The sequence below is a fragment of the Danio aesculapii genome, chromosome 18 (genome assembly GCF_903798145.1).
Source record: "Danio aesculapii chromosome 18, fDanAes4.1, whole genome shotgun sequence".
Lineage (NCBI taxonomy): Eukaryota > Metazoa > Chordata > Actinopteri > Cypriniformes > Danionidae > Danio > Danio aesculapii.
Window position 1 is genome coordinate 4,737,288 of NC_079452.1, and position 23,451 is coordinate 4,760,738.

Here is a 23,451-nt window from a genome sequence, read left to right on the forward strand (position 1 = left end):
GTACTGAGCTAAACTGAACTGAACTTAAACTTTGAAAAGTGAACTACATTTTGACACAATCTACATTGTAAAAGCGCTATACAAATAATGGTGAATTGAATTGAATTTTTAACTCCTCCATTTAATGAATAGCTAAAAAAATATATAAAAAAATTGCAGCAAGAGTATGCTGTACAAATAATAATAGTTTTGGATGATTTTCTGATCCCAAATGTTTTTCAGTGGTGATTCCAATACTTTATTGCCTGTAATAGTTAGAACAGCAAATATAGCTGCACTGTAATGTAAATGAAGAGGAAAGATGTACACCTAAAGATGTATAAAGATGTTATACAGCAGGAGCAGGATATAGTATAAGAAGAGTTTATTTGCAAAAATAGATAACATTATTTGCATTGAGTATTGAAGAGCCAGTTTAATAGTTAGGGACTGATATCATTCTCCTTTTTATTTTGTAGTATTTTTAAAATACAAAAATTTTACTGTATTTTGTAGTTTGTTGCTGTATTTTGTCGTCTATTTTTATACATTTAAACTTAAGGTATTAGGTACATTTCAATGTATTTTTGCCCAACCCTGAGGTGCAAACACACTGTACACACAGGGGACCAGTGATTTTCCAAAGTTGATGGATAAACAATTCAACTGCAGACTTCATCTTCTTGCATGATGGCTGAATAAATTCAAGACCCCATTATGTGTATTCTCTAGCTAATGAGTGTATTTTGATTGTAAATTATTGTGGTGCATTGTGTGAAAAAATGCCTGCACTGCACTATGGTTTCAGACAACAATACAAGTAGCTGTTCCTCAAACAGCACCAGAAGTGTTGTCCAATCCTTCTCACTGAGGGCCAGTTTCACACAGATTTTACCTACAATCAGCCCCAAAACAATTGCCTGAGCTTGAGCGATTCTAGTTTGAAGACCAAAATTACCCCTATAACCTTAAATAGTGCACTATTTTGAGAGGGTGTAGTGGTGACATAGCGCACGTTCTGAAGTGCACTCAATCAATTCATCAATGCATTGTAAAAGTGAGTTTACATCCACTACAAGATGGCATCCACAGAGGAATCATAGCGGTGTAAGTTTCTAAATAAATTATAATTTTATTGTTAAATTAACATTTGTTTACATGACAGAAATCAAAATAGGCTACTTTGTTTCATCACTAAAAGACAGCTCGCTAAGTGTTAAATAAATAACTATCACATCACTGAGTCTAACCAAAAAGTTGAAAGTCTAACATGTTTGAGGGATTTATCAAACCAGCAAAGCACAAATAAAACGGCATCCCTTCCAGTGCACTCAAATTCACTCACTCGTTTTCATTAACTACCTTAAGTGGGTTGACTGTATTAGTGGACTAATGTAGGGAATAGTGAATGAGGGTATAGGGACGATTTCAGATACAGCGCTAGATTAGCTGCTTCTAGTGTGTTTTAATTGTAATTAAAGCTAAATTCTGCCCTTCAGGAACAGGTTTAGACACCTTTGTTAAAAAAAAATAGAGAGCAATTTAAGGCAGCCAGAGTTGAACTCAACCCTAATAAAGTGCATCCAAACTAGCTAAGGGTTTTGAGATGGCTACAAACACACAGGAAGATGTTCATTCAATCATTTTCTTTTCGGCTTAGTCCCTTTATTAATCTGGGGTTGCCACAGCAGAATGAACCGCCAACTTCTCTAGCATATGTTTTACGCAGCGGATGCCCTTCCAGTTGCAACCCATCTCTGGGAAACATCCATACACACTCATTCACACTCATACACTATGGTCAATTTAGCCAACCCAATTCACCTGTACCACATGTCGTTGGACTGTGGGGGAAACCGGAGCACCCGGAAGAAAACCCACGCGAACACAGGGAGAACATGCAAACTCCACACAGAAATTCCAACTGACCCAGCCGAGGCTTGAACAAGCGACCTTCTTGCTGTGAGGCGACAGCACTACCTACTGCGCCACTGCGTTACCCACACTGGAAGATGTATTGAAGAATATTAGTGGCATTAACGCTCACTGGATATTTTCTCTTTATATAATAGTGAATGAGGGTATAGGGACGATTTCAGATACAGCGCTAGATTAGCTGCTTCTAGTGTGTTTTAATTGTAATTAAAGCTAAATTCTGCCCTTCAGGAACAGGTTTAGACACCTTTGTTAAAAAAAAATAGAGAGCAATTTAAGGCAGCCAGAGTTGAACTCAACCCTAATAAAGTGCATCCAAACTAGCTAAGGGTTTTGAGATGGCTACAAACACACAGGAAGATGTTCATTCAATCATTTTCTTTTCGGCTTAGTCCCTTTATTAATCTGGGGTTGCCACAGCAGAATGAACCGCCAACTTCTCTAGCATATGTTTTACGCAGCGGATGCCCTTCCAGTTGCCCAAGAGATAAACCCAAGAGATGGTTGTGCGCGAAAATCTCAGAAGATCAGCGATTTCTGAAATACTCAGACCAGCCTGTCTGACACCAACAACCATGCCACGTTCAAAGTCACTTAAATCGCCTTTCATCCCCTTTCTGATGCTCGGTTTGAACTGCAGCAGATCCTCTTGACCATGTCTGCATGCCTAAATGCATTGAGTTGCTGCCATGTGATTGGTTAATTAGAAATTTGCGTTAACGAGCAGTTGGACAGGTGTACCTAATAAAGTGGCCAGTGAGTGTATATTACAATGCAATTGCTTCATCCTTTGTGTCTGACATGTTTTCTCATCGGCTTACCCTAAATTCTGAAAGTCTGCACTTAATAAAGTTTTCAAGTTTACGAATTTCCCACTGCACCACCATGTTGCCCTGAAAGCATAATAGTCTTTAATAATATTAATATACTCTGTCGTGTTAATGTGACATCAGCTAACATGGACAAACAAGTAGAACAATGGAGGAGCAAAACGAACAATGCTGACATGTTAATTGACTTTTATTTTAGAAATTCTTTTTATTATTTTGAGTTTGTTCTTTACCACTGCAAAGAATTTAGCTCCAAGGTTCTCTGGAGGTTTCTAGTAATCCTCTTAAAGACTATGCATTGCGGGTTCAGATGTTTAATTGGGGCTGGAGCTGGATTCCCATACCCTTTACATCAATCTATTGATAGCAAAGGTCTCTGGGTGAAAGCAACGGACAGGTCACAATAAAGATTTTGTAATATGATACCTCAGGAGTTAGACCCAATTGCAAATATGGTGATTTTGTAGTCTTTTTCCTGTTTTAGTAGATCATATCACTTGTGTAAAATAAATTTAGAGCTATTTAGGACACAGTGGTCAGTATTTACTTCAATATTTCTCTCACTTTTTCCCTCCAAGAAAGAAAGAATAGATTTTAATTTTGGCCGAACAATTAAACCGCTGCATGACTAAATGAGCATGTGGGAATGATATTGCTGAATTAATTACAGTGTTACCGAATTTTTCTTGCTTTTAAAAATATTTCCACAAAATGGTGTGGGCAGTTCTAACACAATCTTGCTGATAGCTCATTAAGGGTAGGAATGATGGTGGCACCTATCATATCAGATCTTTATCACTGTTCAATTAGTGCCCTGCTCTCACTTCAGACATTTTAGCAGCAGTAGATTAGCGAACTCCATTAACAGTCCAGATGTTCACTGCCTCCTAGGCATCATACATACCCATGCTAATTGCTTCATGATAAGCTCTATGAATACACATCTTTACATCTCTATAAGATGTCGATATTGGCATGCGGGTATAGATTTTCAAATGCCAGGTCTCATATCTCCCTGTAGGTTGAACTAAAGGTGATTAGCGATTGATGGAGGCCATTAGATTGTCCTGAATGCCCCATAAAAAAATATACTACGTGTATAGCTTGTGTATGAGAATTATGCTCTTACATACATGTTTTAATATGGGTGCTAAAATAAACCGTATACATACAAATGGCTCATTTTGACTTCGAGTCAGCCAAAAGAAATGCCAATCAAATTGTGGTTTTATTTGAGAAATCGTCTGCATTTAAATAAAAGGGAAAATTTCACAGGAGTCAGTGGACTTTTAAATAAAGACTCCACTTTTTTGAAAATAGGCTCACTTTACAACTCCCCTAGAATTTTACAGTAAGTTTTACCATTTTTAAATCAATTCATGCAATGTCCTGGTATGGCGGGTGCACTGTCAACTTAGCTTAGCGCAGATCATTAAATCAGATTAGATTATTAACATCTCACTCAAACATATCCAAACAGTTTCGATAATTTTACTAATGAATCTTCTGTAGAAACATTGTGTATAAAGACAGACAGAATTTTTTTGGTTCTTTTATAGGCTGATATAATGGGGGAACTATAGATTATAGACTCATTGGTCACTTTATTAGGTACACCTTACTAGTACCGAGTTGGACCCCCTTTTGTGTTCAAAACTGCCTTAATCCTTTGTGGCATAGATTCAACAAGGTACTGGAAATATTCCTCAGAGATTTTGCTCCATATTGACATCATAGCATCACACAGTTGCTGCTGATTTGTCGGCTGCACATCCATTATGCGATACTCCCGTTTCACCACATACCCAAGGTGCTCTATTGGATTGAGCTCTGGTGACTGTGGAGGCCATTTGAATACAGTAAACTCATTGTTATGTTCAAGAAACCAGTCTGAGAGGATTTGCGCTTTATGACATGGTGCGATATCCTGCTGGAAGTAGCCATCAAAAGACTGTGGTCATAAAGGGATGGACATGGTCAGCAACAATACTCAGATAGGCTGTGGTGTTAACATGATGCTCAATTGGTACTAATAGACCCAAAGTTTGCCAAGAAAATATCCCCCACACCATTCCACCACCAGCAGTCTGGACCATTTATACAAGGCAGGATGGATCTATGCTTTCATGTTGTTGACACCAAATTCTGACCCTACCATCTGAATGTCTCAGCAGAAATCGAGACTCATCAGACCAGACAACGTTTTCTTCTATTGTCCAATTTGGTGAGCCTGTGTGAATTGTAGCCTCAGTTTCATATTCTTAGCTCACAGGAGGGGCACCTGGTGTGGTCTTCTGCTGCTGTAGCCCATCCGCCTCAAGGTTGGATGTGTTGTGCATTCAGAGATGCTTTTCTGCAATCCACGGTTGTAACAAGTGGATACTTGAGTTACTTTTGCCTTTCTATCAGCTCAAACCAGCCTGGCCATTCTCCTCTAACCTCTGGCATAAACAAGCCATTTGCACTCACAGAACTGCCACTCACTGGATATTATCTCTTTTTCAGGCCATTCTCAGTAAAATCCCAGCACATCAACAGTTTCTGAAATACTCAGACCAGCCCGTCTAGCACCAGCAACCATGCCATATTCGAAGTCACTGAAAAACCCATTCTGATGCTCGGTCTGAACTACATGCCTAAATGCATTAAGTTGCTGCCATGTGATTGGCTGATTGGAAATTTGCATCAACAAGCAGTTGGACAGGTGTGCCTAATAAAGTGGCCAGTGAGTGTATGAGTGAGATGCTACAGTAATGGTCAAATCCGATTTAATGAGCTACTGTATGTAAAGCTAAGCTAAAAGTCCTCCCACCAGACCCGCAGTTTGTCTGAATGGATTAAAAATGGTAAAGCTCAACTGTTTAACTCTAGGGAAGTGGATCGTTCCTTTAAAATTAGGCTCATGAAATAAAACTCAATGGATGTGTTAGACAGAGGGTTTTGTTTTTATCGTTGTTCATAGAGTTGTTGGGAGAACTTAAAAGCACACTAAGCTGAAAGACAAAGTCACTTGGTCATCTCATGGTTTCCTGACTGAATAGAGAGAAAACAAATTTGTATTCAAGTGGCAGGAAACTAAATCTTGTTTAGCTCTGCCTCTTTAACACGCTTTAAAAGATAATTTTGTAGCGAGAATAGCAATATGCAAATTTCTTTGCTAACCTGACCATATTCAAATGAGCACAGGCGATGAATATACTCGCTACAGTCTATTAGTCTGTGAGAGCGCCTATTAAGCTTTGTGCAGAAATTTGTCACATTTTGATTGATGATAAAATTGGAACTGGCAACACCTCATATCAATGTATTTAAGAGAGGCCGGTACCCTTTCGGATGGCAAGCAGGGGAGCAATTGCACTTTGGTGCCACACAGTGATGAGGAGGGTCCATGGTAACACAATCAACACGATGGCAAGAATATCTCTTCTCTTCGGCATCTCCAGGGTTGGTTCTATGCCTGGTCATTACCTGAGAGAGGGAAATGAATAAAGTCAGACACTAAAAGAGAGAGAGTATGCAAAAGACAGGATATATAGGATCCTCATAAGTGTCAGGGAATTAATGAACTATCTGATGAAATTGACTATCACCACTTCTCATTAGATCTCCATGTGGCCAAGTAAAATGATAATCCACTGTGCTGCTTATCCTCAAGATATAACCTTGTCGAACATTACAGAAGCATCACAGATAAAGTCATTTAAATCTTTGACCTACTAATAATTAGTAAAAAAAGTATTAGTAAACCTTCTACACAGCACAATTAATACTTCTAAAAGTATTTATTGTTTTTATGCTGATGATTTGCAATTAAATGCTGTAAAAAACACTAGGTTCCACATAATTCCTTCATGTTGTCCCAACAAATGATTAAGTTAACTTAATTTTTACAAATTTAGGTGGATCGAATATAAGTAATATAAGTAATTGTCCCCCTAAAAAAAAGAAAAAACATAAGAACTGTGTTATTTCAACTTGTTTTTATTAAGTAGTTTGAACAATAAAACACATTTTTGGAGTGTATCGGTAGAAACAATTGACAGTAATACAATGCACTGGTTTGACAAATGCCGGCATATACCAGTAGCACAAATGCTTGGTTAAAAAAAAAATAAATTGAACATGATTTTAGCTGTTTTTAGAGCTCAGATTGACTTAAATCCTTTGTGAAAGCATATCCCATGTTATTTACAAATTACAATAAATCAGAAATCAAAAACAGTTGCTTTTTTGATATGCCTGAAAACTTTATTTTTAATACTATATCTATATAAAGTATGTAAGGAATAATTTGCAAAGAAAAATTAAGGAGGAATAAATATACATTTTCAAATAATTTATGGACTAGAGTCAATTATTCAGCTTATACCTGACAAATGTCTTAAAATACAACATCTGACCAATGTCTTTAGGTACTGTAGGATAATCGTAGTATATGTCCTCAGACTGCTCCTGTGTGTGGGATTAGTTTCACCCAAAGACTTTGTTTTGACATGATTTTTAACTGTTGTAGGTTGTGGGGAAAAAAGGAATCTTTTGTGATATGGAACAAGCACACATGTAGTTGAGTGCCTTTCATTTTTTCCAGAAATAAATTGTACAATTTAATGTTTATCAGCCAATAAGAATCAATTATTCAACAGTCCTTAGTATGTATATACTGTATAATATCTTCTGACGTAAAATATATCAAAACAGTGATTGTTCACTTCAGGTTTCTTGTCCAAAAAGCAAAAATAGGGTAATACAGAAAATATGAAGGCTATTAACTAAACTAAATAAATAATGTTTATATATATAGGGGTTCATTCTTTGTATCTCACTTAAAAGGTCTGAGATCATTAGACAGATCTTAGATCCTAAAATGGCGATAACCGATTCGTCAAACAAGTTTGTGATTCAATTATCAGAGAAGTGAGCAAAAATATAGTTAAAGTTGAGTAGATAAAATGGCTTGTTAAAACATACGTAATAACTGTTCACTATTTGTAGCACTTGAACAGGCTTTTATGTGTCAAGAGTATTTTATTTTGCAATTACTTTCATTTTAGCTTTTAAGCAGATTTGCTATATGTGACTGCATTGAAGTTTCTTAATCCTCTGTTGTAAAGCATAGCTGACTATAAGGATTGATTGCTTGATTAATGCATGAAAATTTTTTTGAGATGGGTTGCACGATCGCCTCAGAGCAAGAAGGTCACTGGTTGGAGCCTCGGCTGGGTCAGCTGGCATTTCTGTGTGGAGTTTGCATGTTCTCCCCGTGTTGGCGTGGGTTTCCTCTGGTGCTCCGTTTACCCCCACAAGTCCAAAGACATGTACAGGTGAATTGGGTATAGGCTAAATTGTCCCTTGTGTGAATGGGAGTGTATGGATGTTTCCCAGTGATAGGTTTCAGCTGGAAGGGCATTTACTGCATAAAACATATGCTGAATAAATTGGCAGTTCATTTCGCTGTGGCAACCCCAGATTAATAAAGGGACTAAGCCAAATAGAAAATGAATGAATGAATGAACGTTTCTCTCCATACATAATAATGGTCATGTCTATTATCATACAGATATTTTGGTACAAAAGCTGTACATTGTCAAAAGGTATGTTTTAGTAACTAGCATATTCATATTGGTATTTTAAAGGTACTGTATATGTAACTGAAGTGACCTTATTAGTCCCTACATACAAAAATATACCCTTTCACTTTTGAAAAGGTAGTTTTTGTACCTTTATTTCAGAGTGTAGCCTGCATAAGTTTTAAATGAAGAAACAAATAAACAATAAAACATATTTTATCATTATTATTATTATTATAATAAATATATTATTGTTATGCTATTGTTATTGTTTTCCTCAATTCAATACAGTATACTCTCCTAAGAAATCATCAGCAGCTGGTACAAACTTTTAGATCATCTTTGCTTGAAAAGACAAAATCTAATCCAAACATGAAATAAGCTGTACCCCAGCAGGTTTGAGTTTATGGACTTTTTGATAAAACAACTCTTGCGTGAGCTTCAAAGAACCAAACAATCCTGAATCGGATCCGTCTACAATCAAATCCAGCTAATCCATGCGCTAAGAACGGCCCCAGGCCTACAGTATGAGAATATTCTATAAAATAGAAACCATGTTAGAGTTACTATATTCTGTTTTAAGTCTGATGATCATAGTTAATGTCATTTTAAGTTTATAAATCATTTTTAAGCTGGGCAATTATCAAGTTTATTAATCCAAAACATGCTTTCACGTTTAATGTTATGTCGAATTTGCTGTAAAGTAACTATTTTATTTAAGTTATTATAGGACGTTTCGTTCATAATTAAACAAATTATAAAAAACCGAATCAAATAAAATTGTGCATTTCATGTGAAATCAATGCCAAAATGTATTAGTTGGCATCTCTGAATATTACTGTCGATCTTATAGAATTTAATATATTTTTTATCCTAAAAAACAGATATCAAATATTATGCTTACCTTGACCGTTATAAAGTTCGCGCGGGCAAACGCTTCCGTGAACAGTAAAATACGCCCTCTTTGATTTGATTGGCCAAATCAAATTTGACATATTTATTGACAAACGAAGCTGCTAATAATAATCTTCAGTAAGCAGCGGGGCATCATCGAATGCGTCTTGTCGTCGACTCGTCGGACTTGGTTTTGACGTCATACAGCGTAAATAAAGCATCTCAGTCTAAATAAAGCGGGAAAATGCCGTTTCAGGTTATCGATATTATCGATAATATTCTTATTTTTGCTGCATTTGTCGGGTTATTGCTTTGTTTATATTAGTACTGGTTTTATTAGTAACTTATTACTTTTATTAGTATCTGGTAAAAGTGCATGGCCTACACTTATACTGACAATCAGCCACAGTGACCACGTTCAGTAAGTAAACATCCAAATCATGATATTATCGTCTTAAACTGTCGTAGAAACTTCATAAAGAGCCTTGTTTTCTTATCATATTAGTAAGGATCATCATATAATATAAGTGTCAGTGGTGTTATACATGAGGCAAGTAGGTGTCGCTAGCTGGGTGTCTTTTTTGTGTTATTAAAGAGATATTATTTAAAAATTGAAAAACAAAATAATATTAATATAGAAGAAAACAGTGCTTAGTGTTTTTCACAATAACATTAAAGGAACAAACAAACAGGGATAGATAGACAGATAGACAGACAGACAGACAGACAGATAGATAGATAGATAGATAGATAGATAGATAGATAGATAGATAGATAGATAGATAGATAGATAGATAGATAGATAGATAGATAGATAGGAAGTAGATTACAAAAATATCACACAAGTTAATCTAAAAGTTCATTTGAGCTATATATTTAACATAAATCAATGAAACGTAAAGATCAATTTTAAATAAAGGAAAGTTAGACTTATCATTAAACAATTTCTGTTTGTGTATGCTATTTACTATTCATAATCATTAAATTACCAAGTTTTGTTCCAATCATTTATTATTATATAGCAAAAAAAAAAAAAGAATTATATATTTACAAGAAAATATAATTTTAAATTTTGTAAATTTAAATATGAAATAAATATTTAATATCAAACCAAAGCATTAGTTATATGCACATGCAAAAAACACGTGTTTTATAGATTCTTCCTCGAACTCACAAAATGTGCATGCAGATTCTGTGTTTTGCAACAACCTGTTTCACTGAATAAACAAATGAATTAGTTCATATGTAACTTCTTTAACTTTATTGGTGAGACAATATTTATTAGGTAATTTCCAATGTTTTTTCCATTCTACCTGATCAAATAATAAATTAGTTTGGGGGATATTTTCACCCTACTCTTAAGATATTAGATATGAGCTAAAAGTGTTTGTTTTTTTTGTGTGTTTAATTATTTACTTTACTTATTTACTATTTACTTTATTTATGTGCTTTAAATGTCAAGTTTTATCGTGTGCTAGATGGTTTGCTATAATGCAGTCATTTTACGAAGTAAATAACATTTGTTTTGGATTATTATTAATTTTGTTTTATTATTATTATTTACATACCAGAATAAAAAAATGTGTAATAAATTCAAATAAATAAAAATGTTATTCTCAAATTCTCTCACCCTTAGTTAGAAACGGCGGATGGCCACGAGCGTGAGGTCCAGCTGTGACGGCCGCATGCTGGAGGTCATCCACCGCGCTGTTGGCACCCAGAGCATCCCATGCTGCGCTCCCAAGCTCCTGAAAAACACAAACAGGCATCTTTAACTGCTGATTCTGTCTGTCACTTTCTGAGAAGACGACCACAAGAAGGTATAGTTGAGACAATTATTATTTTCTTGTTCTTCTTCCACCTCCTGTGCGACTGTTGCAGTGATGAATGTTTCTCGCTGCCAAATCACAATATTAATATCTAGTAAAGCAATCCAGGGCTGATAAATGAATCTTTCTGCATTTGGAGCAACGTTGGTTTGCTCTCACTCTCCCTTAATCTCAGTGGTAATATTTGCCATACAGGAACAGATGAATTATCTGTCAGGTGCCCTTTGTGCCAAACCTCTTCCTATGAGAATAATAATTCTGTTATGAAACTATTATCACCGAAGCCTGTCCAGACACACATATGAAAGCTGGGTACGATGATGCTGTGCCTTGAACCAAGCCTGTCTGTGTGTGTAGGCTGTAGCACAAATGCTGGTTGACTGCAGTAGCGACAGTGTATTTTTAGCTTCTCTGGAGGCAGAAAAAATGAAGAGAGGAGAGAGAGAGTTGATTTTTTTTCTTCTTTTTAAATGTTTTTTTCTAGAATCAGGCAGAAATACAGGGTTAGCAGTACATTCAGTTAAAAGACAAAAGTGCAGCTACATCAAAACGTGTTTGAGCGAAATGGTGAAATGATATCTGTTAAACAAATCTTAATTAAGGTCATTATATCACCCAGAATGTGTTTGTTTTACAATAATGACTGGCTGATCATGCATTATCCTACTTATCACATCATTACATTGTAAAATAAATAAATAAATAAACATTAAATATTGACATGAGGAAAATTAAATTAGGTAATATAAAAGAAACCATGGAGTGATATGAGACAGCAAAAGAGAGAATGTTTAACAGGGGTGATGGTCTAATATAGTTTAGTTTCATTATGCAGAAATTATAAAGGGAGAATGACATTAATCAGAATCTTGTTTTCCAGTACGATTCATGTAAGCCTAATGAAAGCCATTCAAGGAATCAGTAAAATCACAAAATATGTAGATTTGAAAGTAATTTCAGATGTCATTGGTCTTTATGTTACTCTTAGCTGTGACTATAATTTGTGATATATTTAAGCATGCTCTTAATATTGTACTAACAGCACACCAGGCAGTTCACATAACTGTGGACCACACTCAGTTGATAGATAGATTGGTCAAGTGTAAGAATTTAGTATGAAACTGCAAGATGCTGATACTTCAACATAGGGCTGCATGATATTTGAAAATTCTGATATTGCGATATTTTATTTTTTCTGTGATAAATATTGTGATATGAATACAGTTTCACTAGACATTTTGAAAAGCACTGCTTCCTAGGGAGCATATCAGTATTCAGGCACAGAAATTACAAATCCCTATGCAATAAATGCTTTTCTTACTTTTCTTTGTCTTGTTTCTAGTCCAAATATCAAAATATCAAAAATATTGTTTTGTTTTCAACTTGAGAAGAATTGTCAAAATTAAAATGGAGCTAAAAGTCAATTTTTCTTCAAAACAAGCAAACTGATCTGCCAGTGGTGTAAAATAATCTTGTTTTTGCTTTGAAATTTGTATGATATTTGAACTAAAAACAAGACAACAATTCTAAGTAAGAAAAACATTTTTATATCGCTGCTTAAATGATATATTGTGCAGCCCTACTTCAACAGGCCGCTTAAAAAACCATTTAGCAATTTACAGTAATAGGCCCGTTTTACTTAAATAATGGAGATCACACAGGACATATCTGCATGCATGGACCAGAAGCACTGTGTGTATGCTGAATGTTTAATTCAGGGTCAGGGCACTGGAGTGACACAAGAAGATAAAGTACAGGAGGGCCTGACATTCACTGAATGAGTATGTTCTAGTCAACAAAATTTGAAAAAGGAAATTTTCATTTTTTTTTTTTTTTATCAAACAGTTCTTAAAATGGTTGCTAAAAGGGCTAGTTTGCAAATTAATTTTAGTAAAAATTTCATAAGGTCGATATTTACTTACTTTCGTGTAGACATATGGTGATATTCAGTATAATAATACTTCAGTATATTGTGATAATGAACTGTAACAGTGGCAGGATACAGTTAAATTTTAGCATTTTATTTGAACTAAATGATGAAAAAAGAAAAGGAAAAAAAAACCTTTGCCAAGGCAAGATCCGAATGTGATTTCCTTTAAAAAAATCATCTTAGTGGAGTGTTGTCACATGGAGTACAACCTCAGAAAAATATTTTAAAAATGTAATTAAAAATTTTAAATTGAATTAAAAAAATAATTATTTAGGTTCCAGACAGGAATAACCTGTCAAAAAATATATATAATTTAACCCAGATAGCTTTTAAAAAATTAAATAAATAAAAAAAAAAAAACACCCGAAACAGAGACATAAATTAATAAAAAAAGAAGTGAAGTAGTTTTTGGTCACATCCCTTACACATTTATTTCTCTCATTTGAAATATAAAACACGCTTACAGATTTATACTCACTGGCCACTTTATTTGGTACATCTGTCCAACTGCTTATTAATGCAAATTTCTAATCAGCCAATCACACGGCATTTAGGCATGTAAACATGGTCGAAACGATCTGCTGCAGTTCAAACCTGCCGAATGGGGAAGAAAGGTGATTTAAGTGACTTTGAACGTGGCATGGTTGTTGGTGCCAGACGGGCTGGTCTGAGTATATCAGAAACTGCTGATCTACTGGGATTTTCACACAGAACCATCTCTACGGTTTACAGAGAATGGTCCGAAATTGAGAAAATATACAGTGAGTGGCAGTTCTGTGGGTGCAAATGCCTTGTTGATGCAAGAGGTCTGAGGAGAATGGCCAGACTGGTTTGAGCTGATAGAAAGGCAAAAGTAACTTTAATATCGACTCGTTACAACAGAGGTATGCAGAAGAGCATTTCTGAATGCACAAGACGTCCAACCTTGAAACGGATGGGGTACAGCAGCAGAAGACCACACCAGGTGCCACTCCTGTCAACTAAGAACAGGAAACAGAGGCTACAATTTGCACAGGCTCACCAAAATTTGACAATAAAAGATTGTAAAAACGTTGCCTGGTCTGATGAGTGACGATTTCTGCTGAGACATTCGGATGGTAGGGTCACAATTTGGCAGCAACAACATGAAAGCATAGATCCATCCTGCCTTGTATCAACGGTTCAAGCTAATGGTGGTGGTGTAATCGTGTGGGGGATATTTTCTTGGCACACTTTGGGCTCATTAGTACCAATTGAGCATCTTGTCAATGCCACAGCCTACCTGAGTATTTTTGCTGATCATGTCTATCCCTTTATGACCACAGTGTACACATCTTCTGATGGCTACTTCCAGCATGATAACGCACCATGTCATAAAGCGTGAATCATCTCAGACTGGTTTCTTGAACATGACAATGAGTTCACTGTACTCAAATGGCCTCCACAGTCACCAGAGCTCAAACCAATAGAGCACCTTTGGGATGTGGTGGAATGGGAGATTCGCATCATGGATGTGCAGCAGACAAATCTGCAGCAACTGCAGGAAGCTATCATGTCAATATGGACCAAAGTCTCTGAGTAATATTCCCAGTACCTTGTTGAATCTATGCCATGAAGGATTAAGGCAGTTCTGAAGGCAACACGGGGTCCAACTCGGTAGTAGTATGGTGTACCTAATTTAGTGGCTGGTGAGTCTATATATCTTTTAATCTTTGTCCTTCATCAGTAAGTTAAAGTCGTTTTTTTAATGTATTAACACATTTTTTATCTATTGTACACATTTTCTACCATTGTACTTCATCATCCTTTTGCAAATGAATCTGTTTACAACATTTATTTACTCTGAACATATATGAACATATAACGTATATATAACGTATTTAGTGATTAATCACAACAAACAAATCATATACTGGCAGAAGCCTACTTTCATGACATATTTCTTCTTTCTGTCCATAAAATAGAAAGTAAACATGTGAACTGGTCAACAATATTCAATTCAATTCAATTCATCTTTATTTCTATAGCGTTTTTACTATGTAGACTGTGTCAAAGCAAATATGGTAACCTAATCAATGTTAACCGAAACCAACATGTTCAAAAATATATTGATCTAAAAATCATACAGGTTTCGAAGCACACGAGTCCTCTGAATGCTTCTAAAACAGTGTTAACAAGATCCCTGAAGGTGTCCTGTGATACCAAAACATTAGCAGCCCTATTCACACCCCCACCTGTTCCTCATCAGCATATCAGTCAAACCTTTTATAAAAGCACACACCACTAGTTCTTGTCTGGCCTCACAAGGATGCAGATTCCTTTCCTGCTACTCACTTTGGTGGTGGTTAACCTGTAAACCTCCATCAATCTCTTATGTTGATTCTTGTTATCTCCTTCATTGACTCTGCAAGCTCCCTCGTTGTCTTCTTTGATCTCCTTCGTCAAGCTCTGGTAATCTACTCCATTCCCTGTATATTATCATCATCCATACCTGGATACTTACCTGTTCTCTATAGTGATGTACTATCCATCATCCTCTTGGGTATGTCTCAATCAGCTCCCTTGTTCAGTAGCCAAGGCACTGTTCAGGGAGTCAGCAATTTTAAGGACAGTCTCAATCGCAAAACCTTTCTAGTGCACTGAGAAGTCTTGAAATGCACTGTAAAAATCAGGGAGCATCAATGCTTACTATGTTCCCTTAAGGGAATTCTGAAAGTTGAAATATGAATCTCATAGACAAGGTCACCTAACATAATGAACGACAAGAGATGTGGTTATTCATTTATATTTAACTATAAATTAATATATAAATTATTTATGTTGTTGTTCATAAATTCCAGTTTTAATGTTGTACAGCAAGGGTGTTCTCAGGCCACGTTCAGTGTCCCAATGTTTAGTGAACCAAGCTCATCACTACACTTGTAAGTGCCAGAATTTGTGTACACAACATACTGATTCACAACCTTGGAAGCTAAAGAGCTAATTGAGATGCACTCTCGATGTGTAGTGTGCGTGGATTCTGTTTTGCCTTAAAGAAGATTCATTGTCCTTTTATCTTCTGCAGTTTGACAGTTATTGCATTACTTTCACTGTTTCCTAGTGGAGACCAGCCAAAAGCATCATTCAAATATCCGTTACATTCGTCACTATCGTGTGGTGGGAGTAGAGACAAAGAACTAAAAAATGACAACGTTTTATTCTAATTTGATTTCATTTTGGGGTCTTTGCTTTAAAATTCTTTAAACAATAATATTTTTTATTATTAAAAGGCTAATAATTTTTTAAATAACGGTCTTTCATACATAAGCAACCACCTTTAGTTATTTTTTTCACTAATTTTCCTTCGGCTTAGTCCCTTATTTATCAGGGGTCGCAACAGTGGAATGAATCGCCAATTATTCCAGCATAGGTTTTACATAGCGGATACCTTTCCAGCTTCAACCCAGTACTGGAAAACTCTCATATTCACACACACACACACACGTGCGCACATGCACACACACGTGCACACATGCACACACACACACGCACACACACACTTATACACTACGGGCCAGTTTGTTTACTCAGTTTAATTTATAGCGCATGTCTTTGGACCATGAGGGACAACCGGAGCACATTGAGAAAACCCACATGAACACAAGGAGAACATACACACTCCACACAGAAATACCTTCTGTAGGGCTGGGCAATAAAATCAGTATCGGTATTTATTGACCAAACACCATTGCTAATATCGATTTAAAAAAAAAGGTTTGGTATGAAGCGCTATAGTTTTATGAAAATGTGGCTGCTAAGTGCCCGCCTTGGAAGCAATGTCTATAAGCTTGGGGTGTAAGTTTGTCATTTCCAATAGAGGCATGCAACTTGTATGAAGCGCATATGGGAGCTGCGCGCACATGTTGTGCAAGTGGTGCACATATGAACCGTGCGCATTTTCCAGCCGCACCTAGTTGAAAAGCATCTGAACTTTTCTGAATGCCCCGAGCGCACCGCAATTCATGCAAGTAGAAATAACCAATCTGTTCACACTTCGTATGAAAGTTACCTCAAACATAGCGCACCCAAACACTGCAGCAGTTTTTACTATTCTCCACAAACTTGCATCGGAGCTGCAGCAAAGATTTTTATTTGTCCGTTTGTTTTCTTCTGAGAAAATGATTGATGATCACCTAGTTATAAGAGACGCCAGGGGAGCGCGAGCGCAAAGTCTGTTGTAAATGGTCAAGGAATCCACGCCGACGCACTTGTCACTTCAGATCAGAATAACAACACATGCGAAAATGAGTGTAGTATAGCAGCAGTGAGGAGATTGTAAATAAAAAAAGGATGTAAGGATGTCATCAGAGTGGCTTTTTGGTTTCTTTTCTTGTGCATGCCAGCCACTAGCTCCCCATCTGAAAGATTTTTTTATAATATAATATATAGTCATCCAACTTCACAATTTGCAATGTTGCAGTATGTATTTGTTTAAAGATGGTTGGTTCGTTTACTTGAAAGCTCAGATTTAATTATCATAGATAGTGTTGTTGACAGAGTTTGAGTTTTACTGTATCATTATTATTGACACCTTACAAATGTTGATCTACCGTTACCATTGCACACAATTTGTAACATTTTATTAATCAAGTTTGAGTCTCTTTAACACTTATGTTTATTTTATTATAAAGAGATGATATATTTTGCTTAAATATTTTGTTTTTGACTATTAAATCTATTTGCCTTAGTAATGTTGGTAAATTAAAATAATTATATTATAAAATTCTATTATAAAAAATATATAGAATAATTATCGATATCGAATGTTATGATAGATGATATCGTCATAATTTTTTTTTGCAATATTGCCCACCCTAGCCTACTGACCCAGCCGGGACTCGAACCAGCGACCATCTTGCACCTTTAGTTAATTAAATGTAAAAGATTTTTACATTCTTGGTGCTAATTATAAATTCCTGCTAATTCCTGTTGCAAATTTTACATTAGAATAGCATCAACAGGTCTATTCTGTCTGAAAAAAAAAAAAAGATCATTCTGATCTGAATTAATATACCAACTCACATCTGTTTTTTTCCATCAATGTTGACATTAGCCATCTACTGCTGCTTGGCAATTCATTACTGACTGAAATGATCATATCAACCTTGATACCTGTTCATTATAACTTGCATCAAGTTAATTTTAGAGCATGCATGTAAAGGTTCTGGATGCGGACGTGCACATTGACACATACAGTATCTCTCTCGAGCTGCAGAACGTCTGCAGGTCAATAGCTATAATCTTCTTGACATGAGAACCTGCCAAATGGTTTTAGTCTTTCAAGGGTGCTATTGTCACTCCTCAGGCACCTCCCACTAAGTTTGTTAGCAGAAAAACTGACGCAATGTCGGACACTTACAAGAGGATTTGGAGGAACATGGCCCTGGGATTTTTAATCTCAGTAATGAAAGATTGAGTTGATAAAGCATCTTTTCGCATATGCTGATATTTTTTATCCGTTTCCTCTGAACAAGCTAATTGGAATGCACTCCCAGACCCAGGAGCACGGAATATAGCAGAACGTATTAAATCCGCGTCCGGCTCATTTTCTCTCCCTGCTTATATATTCACTCATTTCCTGACCGCTGCCCCCCGCTTTGTATGTGTGCCGTGGAATGACTTGGAACGCTGCTAAGAAAGGTGGCCTGACAGGTCATTATTGATATTCACAAAGCCCATTTACCTGATGATCTCAGCAAAGATGAAGAATGGAAAGTGCACGCTTGACAGCAGCAGTAAGTGTCCTCCAAATGAACATATGAAACATTTGAATGTAGTTCTACTGCTGGCTAAACTGCAGCTCTCTGCCACTTCATTCATATGGTCCTCCAACTAAGCCTGCTTTCTTCCAAGGTTTTTTTCTATTGCGGATTTCTTTGAATCACATTATTCAACAATGCATTGAATCATCACTGAACTAAGAACAAAAGCAACATTCAACTTAACTGTGTCTCTCTACTGTACTGTATGTCTACATTCAACACACTGCTTGTTCAAAAAACTTGTTTAAAATGAATTCTTGTAATTTTTTCAATCCACATTGCATAATCAGGGAAATTGTTGACAATAAAAGTAATCTTGTGTGTTTTAAGTTAAGAGAACGACTTATTAAGAGAAACTTAGCTTGAAGATTTAGAGTTTCTAGTAAGGTTTTGAGTTTGGGGTTACTTCCTTGCAGAAGAGTAGCACTCGTGCTTTGGGTTTTGGCAGCTTCATTAAAGTAAAACTTCACTTTTTTTTGAAAATAGGCTCATTTTACAACACCCCTAGAGTTAAAGGTGGCCAGGTAAAGCAAATCTGGGTATGTCTAGGAATAGTCAAATAATAAGAGATCAGTAAATGATAATGGCCATATCGTGAGCCTCAGAGACAATGGTTTCCTTGTTCTCATGTAAATTCCATGAGTGTAAAACCTAGGGGGACAAAAGGTTAATCAAAACTAGGGCTGCACGATATTGGAAAAATCTGGCATTGCGATATTTTTTTTTTGCTGCGATTTTTTTTATTTTGCGATATGAATATGATTTCAGCAGATGACTTGAATAGCTCAATTTGAAATGAAATCATTAACTTTGATGGAATAATCTTGTAGAGGAGAGAATCAAAGACATTGCAAGAATAAATAAATAAGATAGAGCAAAGATAAAAGTGAAATCACTCAGATATTCGGGTACAGTTATACAATGCATTATTATCATGTTTTATATTATTTTGCCCCCGATAATGATAGATCACGATATCAGCGATATATCATACGAAAACCATCCCCAATATTTCATGATATTTGTAAATGAAGAGGGAAAAATGCATCAAACTTATAAGATATATTTCTTTTATTAACAGCACATATAATTCTTAAAATTGTAACATTGATATATGTTTGATCTGCCATTATAAGAAGTGCTACGTCATGCATATCGCTATTTTGTCCTGCCCCTATTGAATAATCAACTGTAACTTAAAATGTAAACGCTGTACGTTCTTCATTGCTGATCCATAATAATCCCAACTCCACTCTGCAGTGCTGCTTTGTGACTTGCTAATTGACACATTGCGATATCGATGCTGAAATTATTTATTGTGCAGCCCTAATCAGAACACAAAGCAGACTATTATGTGACTCATGGGTCACACACTGATCAACTGCATGTACTTTAGGTCATTCATCCGGACGTGACGAGCAGCCGCGTCATCATCATCAGAAGAACACGGTCTTATATGCAGTCCTGGAATCGTTAATATGCACGCCTCAGGCTGTGTTAGATTAGCTACAACACTCCCTAATGAGAGAAAAAGGATAAGTTTCGTCCCTTAATTATTGTTAAGCTTATATTTGGCCTACTATGTATGTGGGACTTTAACTTTGAAAACGGGATGCTCAGATTGTTTACTATGCGTTACGGCTGCACAAGACATGTTCAAACATGTGTCAGGATGCAGAATGCAGTAATTACAGATTATACATATTCAGCACCACTAAGAAGAGTCATAAGGTATGTTTATTTGTATCTTCTGTTAATTTATGGTGTTTATTGTAAAATTTGAGGCATATGTTTCAACCAACACATGCTGAAGAGTGCTGAATCTTGTCGGACCAATCAGCTCAACTGTCATCAATTCAACACAACACATTTCTATAAGTCTCTCTAAAAATTCAATTATAGTTTAGTCTTTATCCACAACAGATCTTGTGAGCAAAATAGGTTAACATTACTTTGATTTACTCTGGTTTATTTTAAAGAACTCATTCTCTCCATGAAGGTCAAATAAACCCCCACCTATTAAGTTAAAAATGATTTAACAAGGCATTTATTTTGTTTGTTAAACTACTTTTTTGACAAATTAAGTATTATTATTCTGACCGTGTTCAGCGCTATGTGTACTGCACGTCAGATTGGAGTTCATTAATTTTCATGATCCAAATATGGTTAATTTTGGACCTTCTGATTCTGTTCTTATTTTATAGAGTAATAAATCAGGATATAAAACCATTTCTTGAACTTACCTAAGCCATATACTTACTATGTGGATATCTGAGAGCAATTTAACAAATTTAACCAATGCAGTATATGGCACCTTCAAATGTTTGAGTATTACCATTTTTGGATCCATTCAGCTGATCTTCTGGTCTGACAGGAGCACTTTTAGCTTATCTCAGCATAGACTTTAAAAATCAGACCATTAGCATCTCACTCAAAGGACAAATATTTCTGATAATTTTTTTAACCTTGAGACTTTTGTTTTTAACTAAGAGCTACAGAAAATGAAAAGTTACTATTTTCTAGTCAGATATTGGAACGGTACTCTCATTCTGGCGTAATAAGGTACTTTGTTGTCATACAATGTACTTTGCAGCAGGAGAATTGAAAATATGCAGCATCTGAAAATAGTCCCTACTAGGAAGCTTGGTTATATTGAACGAAGTTAGCTGATTTAAAGTTGTCCAAATGAAGTGATTGAGATGAAATAGCTTCACAAGACTAAACTGTGTTTCAGACAAGTTTAATTCACAAGCTAATTTAAATGAAAGTGATTTGACATGATTGGTCCGAAATGAATTTTGCTCTGGATTCCATTTGGCCTAAAATAAGTTGAAATAACACAATTGAAATGAGTGTTAATGTGTGTTATAATTAAATTGAACTGAACCAAAGATGTTTTAACTATGTAGTCTGTCTGTTTAATCATATCAGTCTAACTATGTAGTGCCCTGATATTTAAGACAGTTGATTATGTAGTTAATTTTTGTGTGGTACAAATAGTCATGAAGTTTCTGAACATTTAATCATAAGTCCTGGACGCAGTGAGCCACTCTGTCATGGCCCTTAGTCAGCGCTATATACACAGATTTACATCTCCGCATTTGTATGCATCAGCTCTATACTGTGCTCCGCTCAGTGTTGTTAAATAACCTAATCAGCCAGAAGGAGATGGAGGGAATGCTATTCCCTGTTTGATTTAGAGGGGAGTATTTTTTTCAGTAAGGGTAAGTGAAGTAGGTCTATGCCATTTGCGCAGAGATAGATGTGATTGATGTCGAAAGTCCTGTCTTCAGCATACCAGCTCAGCACTGACGAGAGATTCAAAGGCTAGCCTTAGGCTGCCCATGTCACATTGAGAACCAGCACCAAGACCTGTCCTCCTTCCACCATTCCATTTAATTTCAGCTTGCAGATTGTAATCTTAAAGGCCAACCGCAAAATTCAGGCTGAGGCCAGAGATAGTGCGGCAGCAATTGGAATTGGTGCCAAGGTTGATGTGGATTAGTTATGATGGTTCTTGTGTTGATCTGAGACTGGGCCGTAACGATTATAGACATTGAAGTGGACAAGATTCCCCTCAGAATTTGAAATGCCGGCCCCCGATTTTAAGATGATGTGCCTATGCCTTCTAACAGTGCTCATTAATGTCAAAATGATTGAAATTACCAATTAAAATAAACTAGGTGGGGTTTATGGTTCACAGAAACAGAGTACAAATTCTGTGCACAGAATCAATTTAACTTTGAAGGAGAGGTATGAGGTGAAAGCAGCAAAATATTTAATTACTGTTTTATAACTTGTTAAACTTTAAACTTCATGAATACAAATGTTAAACAACTGAAAATGATCCCCCTAAAAATTTCCCCTTTTTGAATACCTAAGACTGTATTGCATTTTTAGATTAGCCATACCAATAAAAGTGAATGTGTGGTTTTTGTAAAATATAATTTGTGAATGAAAACAAAAATTAGACCAAGAATATCCTGCACCATTTTATTTCCTTATGCTTTATAAAACAAATTAGTTCCCCAGTGTTCAAGATATGGTTACGGCCTTGATCTGATGTAATTATGAAACATCGGCACCACATTAATCAACCTTGTGTTTATTAACCTTTATTTATGTATATTACTGGAATTAAGCTTAATTAAGTTGATCACCACAACACATAATTTTGACTTATCCTTTGGAAATCAAGGCAACAGGGCACTTGCTGTGCAATTGAAGTGCTGCTGCCAGTTCCTGGAGGATTTAAAAACACAAAAATTAATGTTTTTTTTTTTTTTGGTAAAATATATATATTTTTTAAACAATTATTAGAGTTTTCCCAAGGCGACAAAACTAAATATTACCAGTATAATAATTCTATGATACTTCAACCATTCACATTCATTTAAAGTGCATAATTATTATCAGACAGTCTTTTTTTCTTTTCTCCAAAAAAGAAAAACAAATTAAAATTAATTTTAAGTGAATGCCTAAATATGCATTAGACAAGATTTAAAAACATGCTTTTGAACAAAATGTCAGAATCAAAATACACTTTCATCAGCAGTAATTCAATTAATCTTTATTTCTATAGCGCTTTTACAATGTAGATTGTGTCAAAGCCAGCCTGATCTCACGAGAAAACGTAAGTATTTTACGTTTTGTCAGTTTAGTGGCTAATTCGTAAGAATTCGTACAAGTTCATTCGTACGAAATTGT

General features: G+C 35.8%; 1 protein-coding gene across 2 annotated transcripts in view; it reads right to left on the bottom strand.

Annotated features, from left to right (window-relative positions):
- The window catches only part of b3gat1a (beta-1,3-glucuronyltransferase 1 (glucuronosyltransferase P) a), a 159,581-nt gene that overhangs the window by 22,717 nt on the left and 113,413 nt on the right, over positions 1-23,451 (bottom strand). For both annotated transcript variants that reach the window (XM_056477858.1, XM_056477857.1), the window contains exons 3-4: positions 10,836-10,953; positions 6,070-6,212 (exon numbers count right to left, since the gene is read on the bottom strand). In XM_056477858.1, the coding sequence (XP_056333833.1) occupies positions 6,070-6,181 (112 nt within the window). In that variant the 5' untranslated portion in view covers positions 6,182-6,212; positions 10,836-10,953. The remainder of the gene's footprint in view (positions 1-6,069; positions 6,213-10,835; positions 10,954-23,451) is intronic.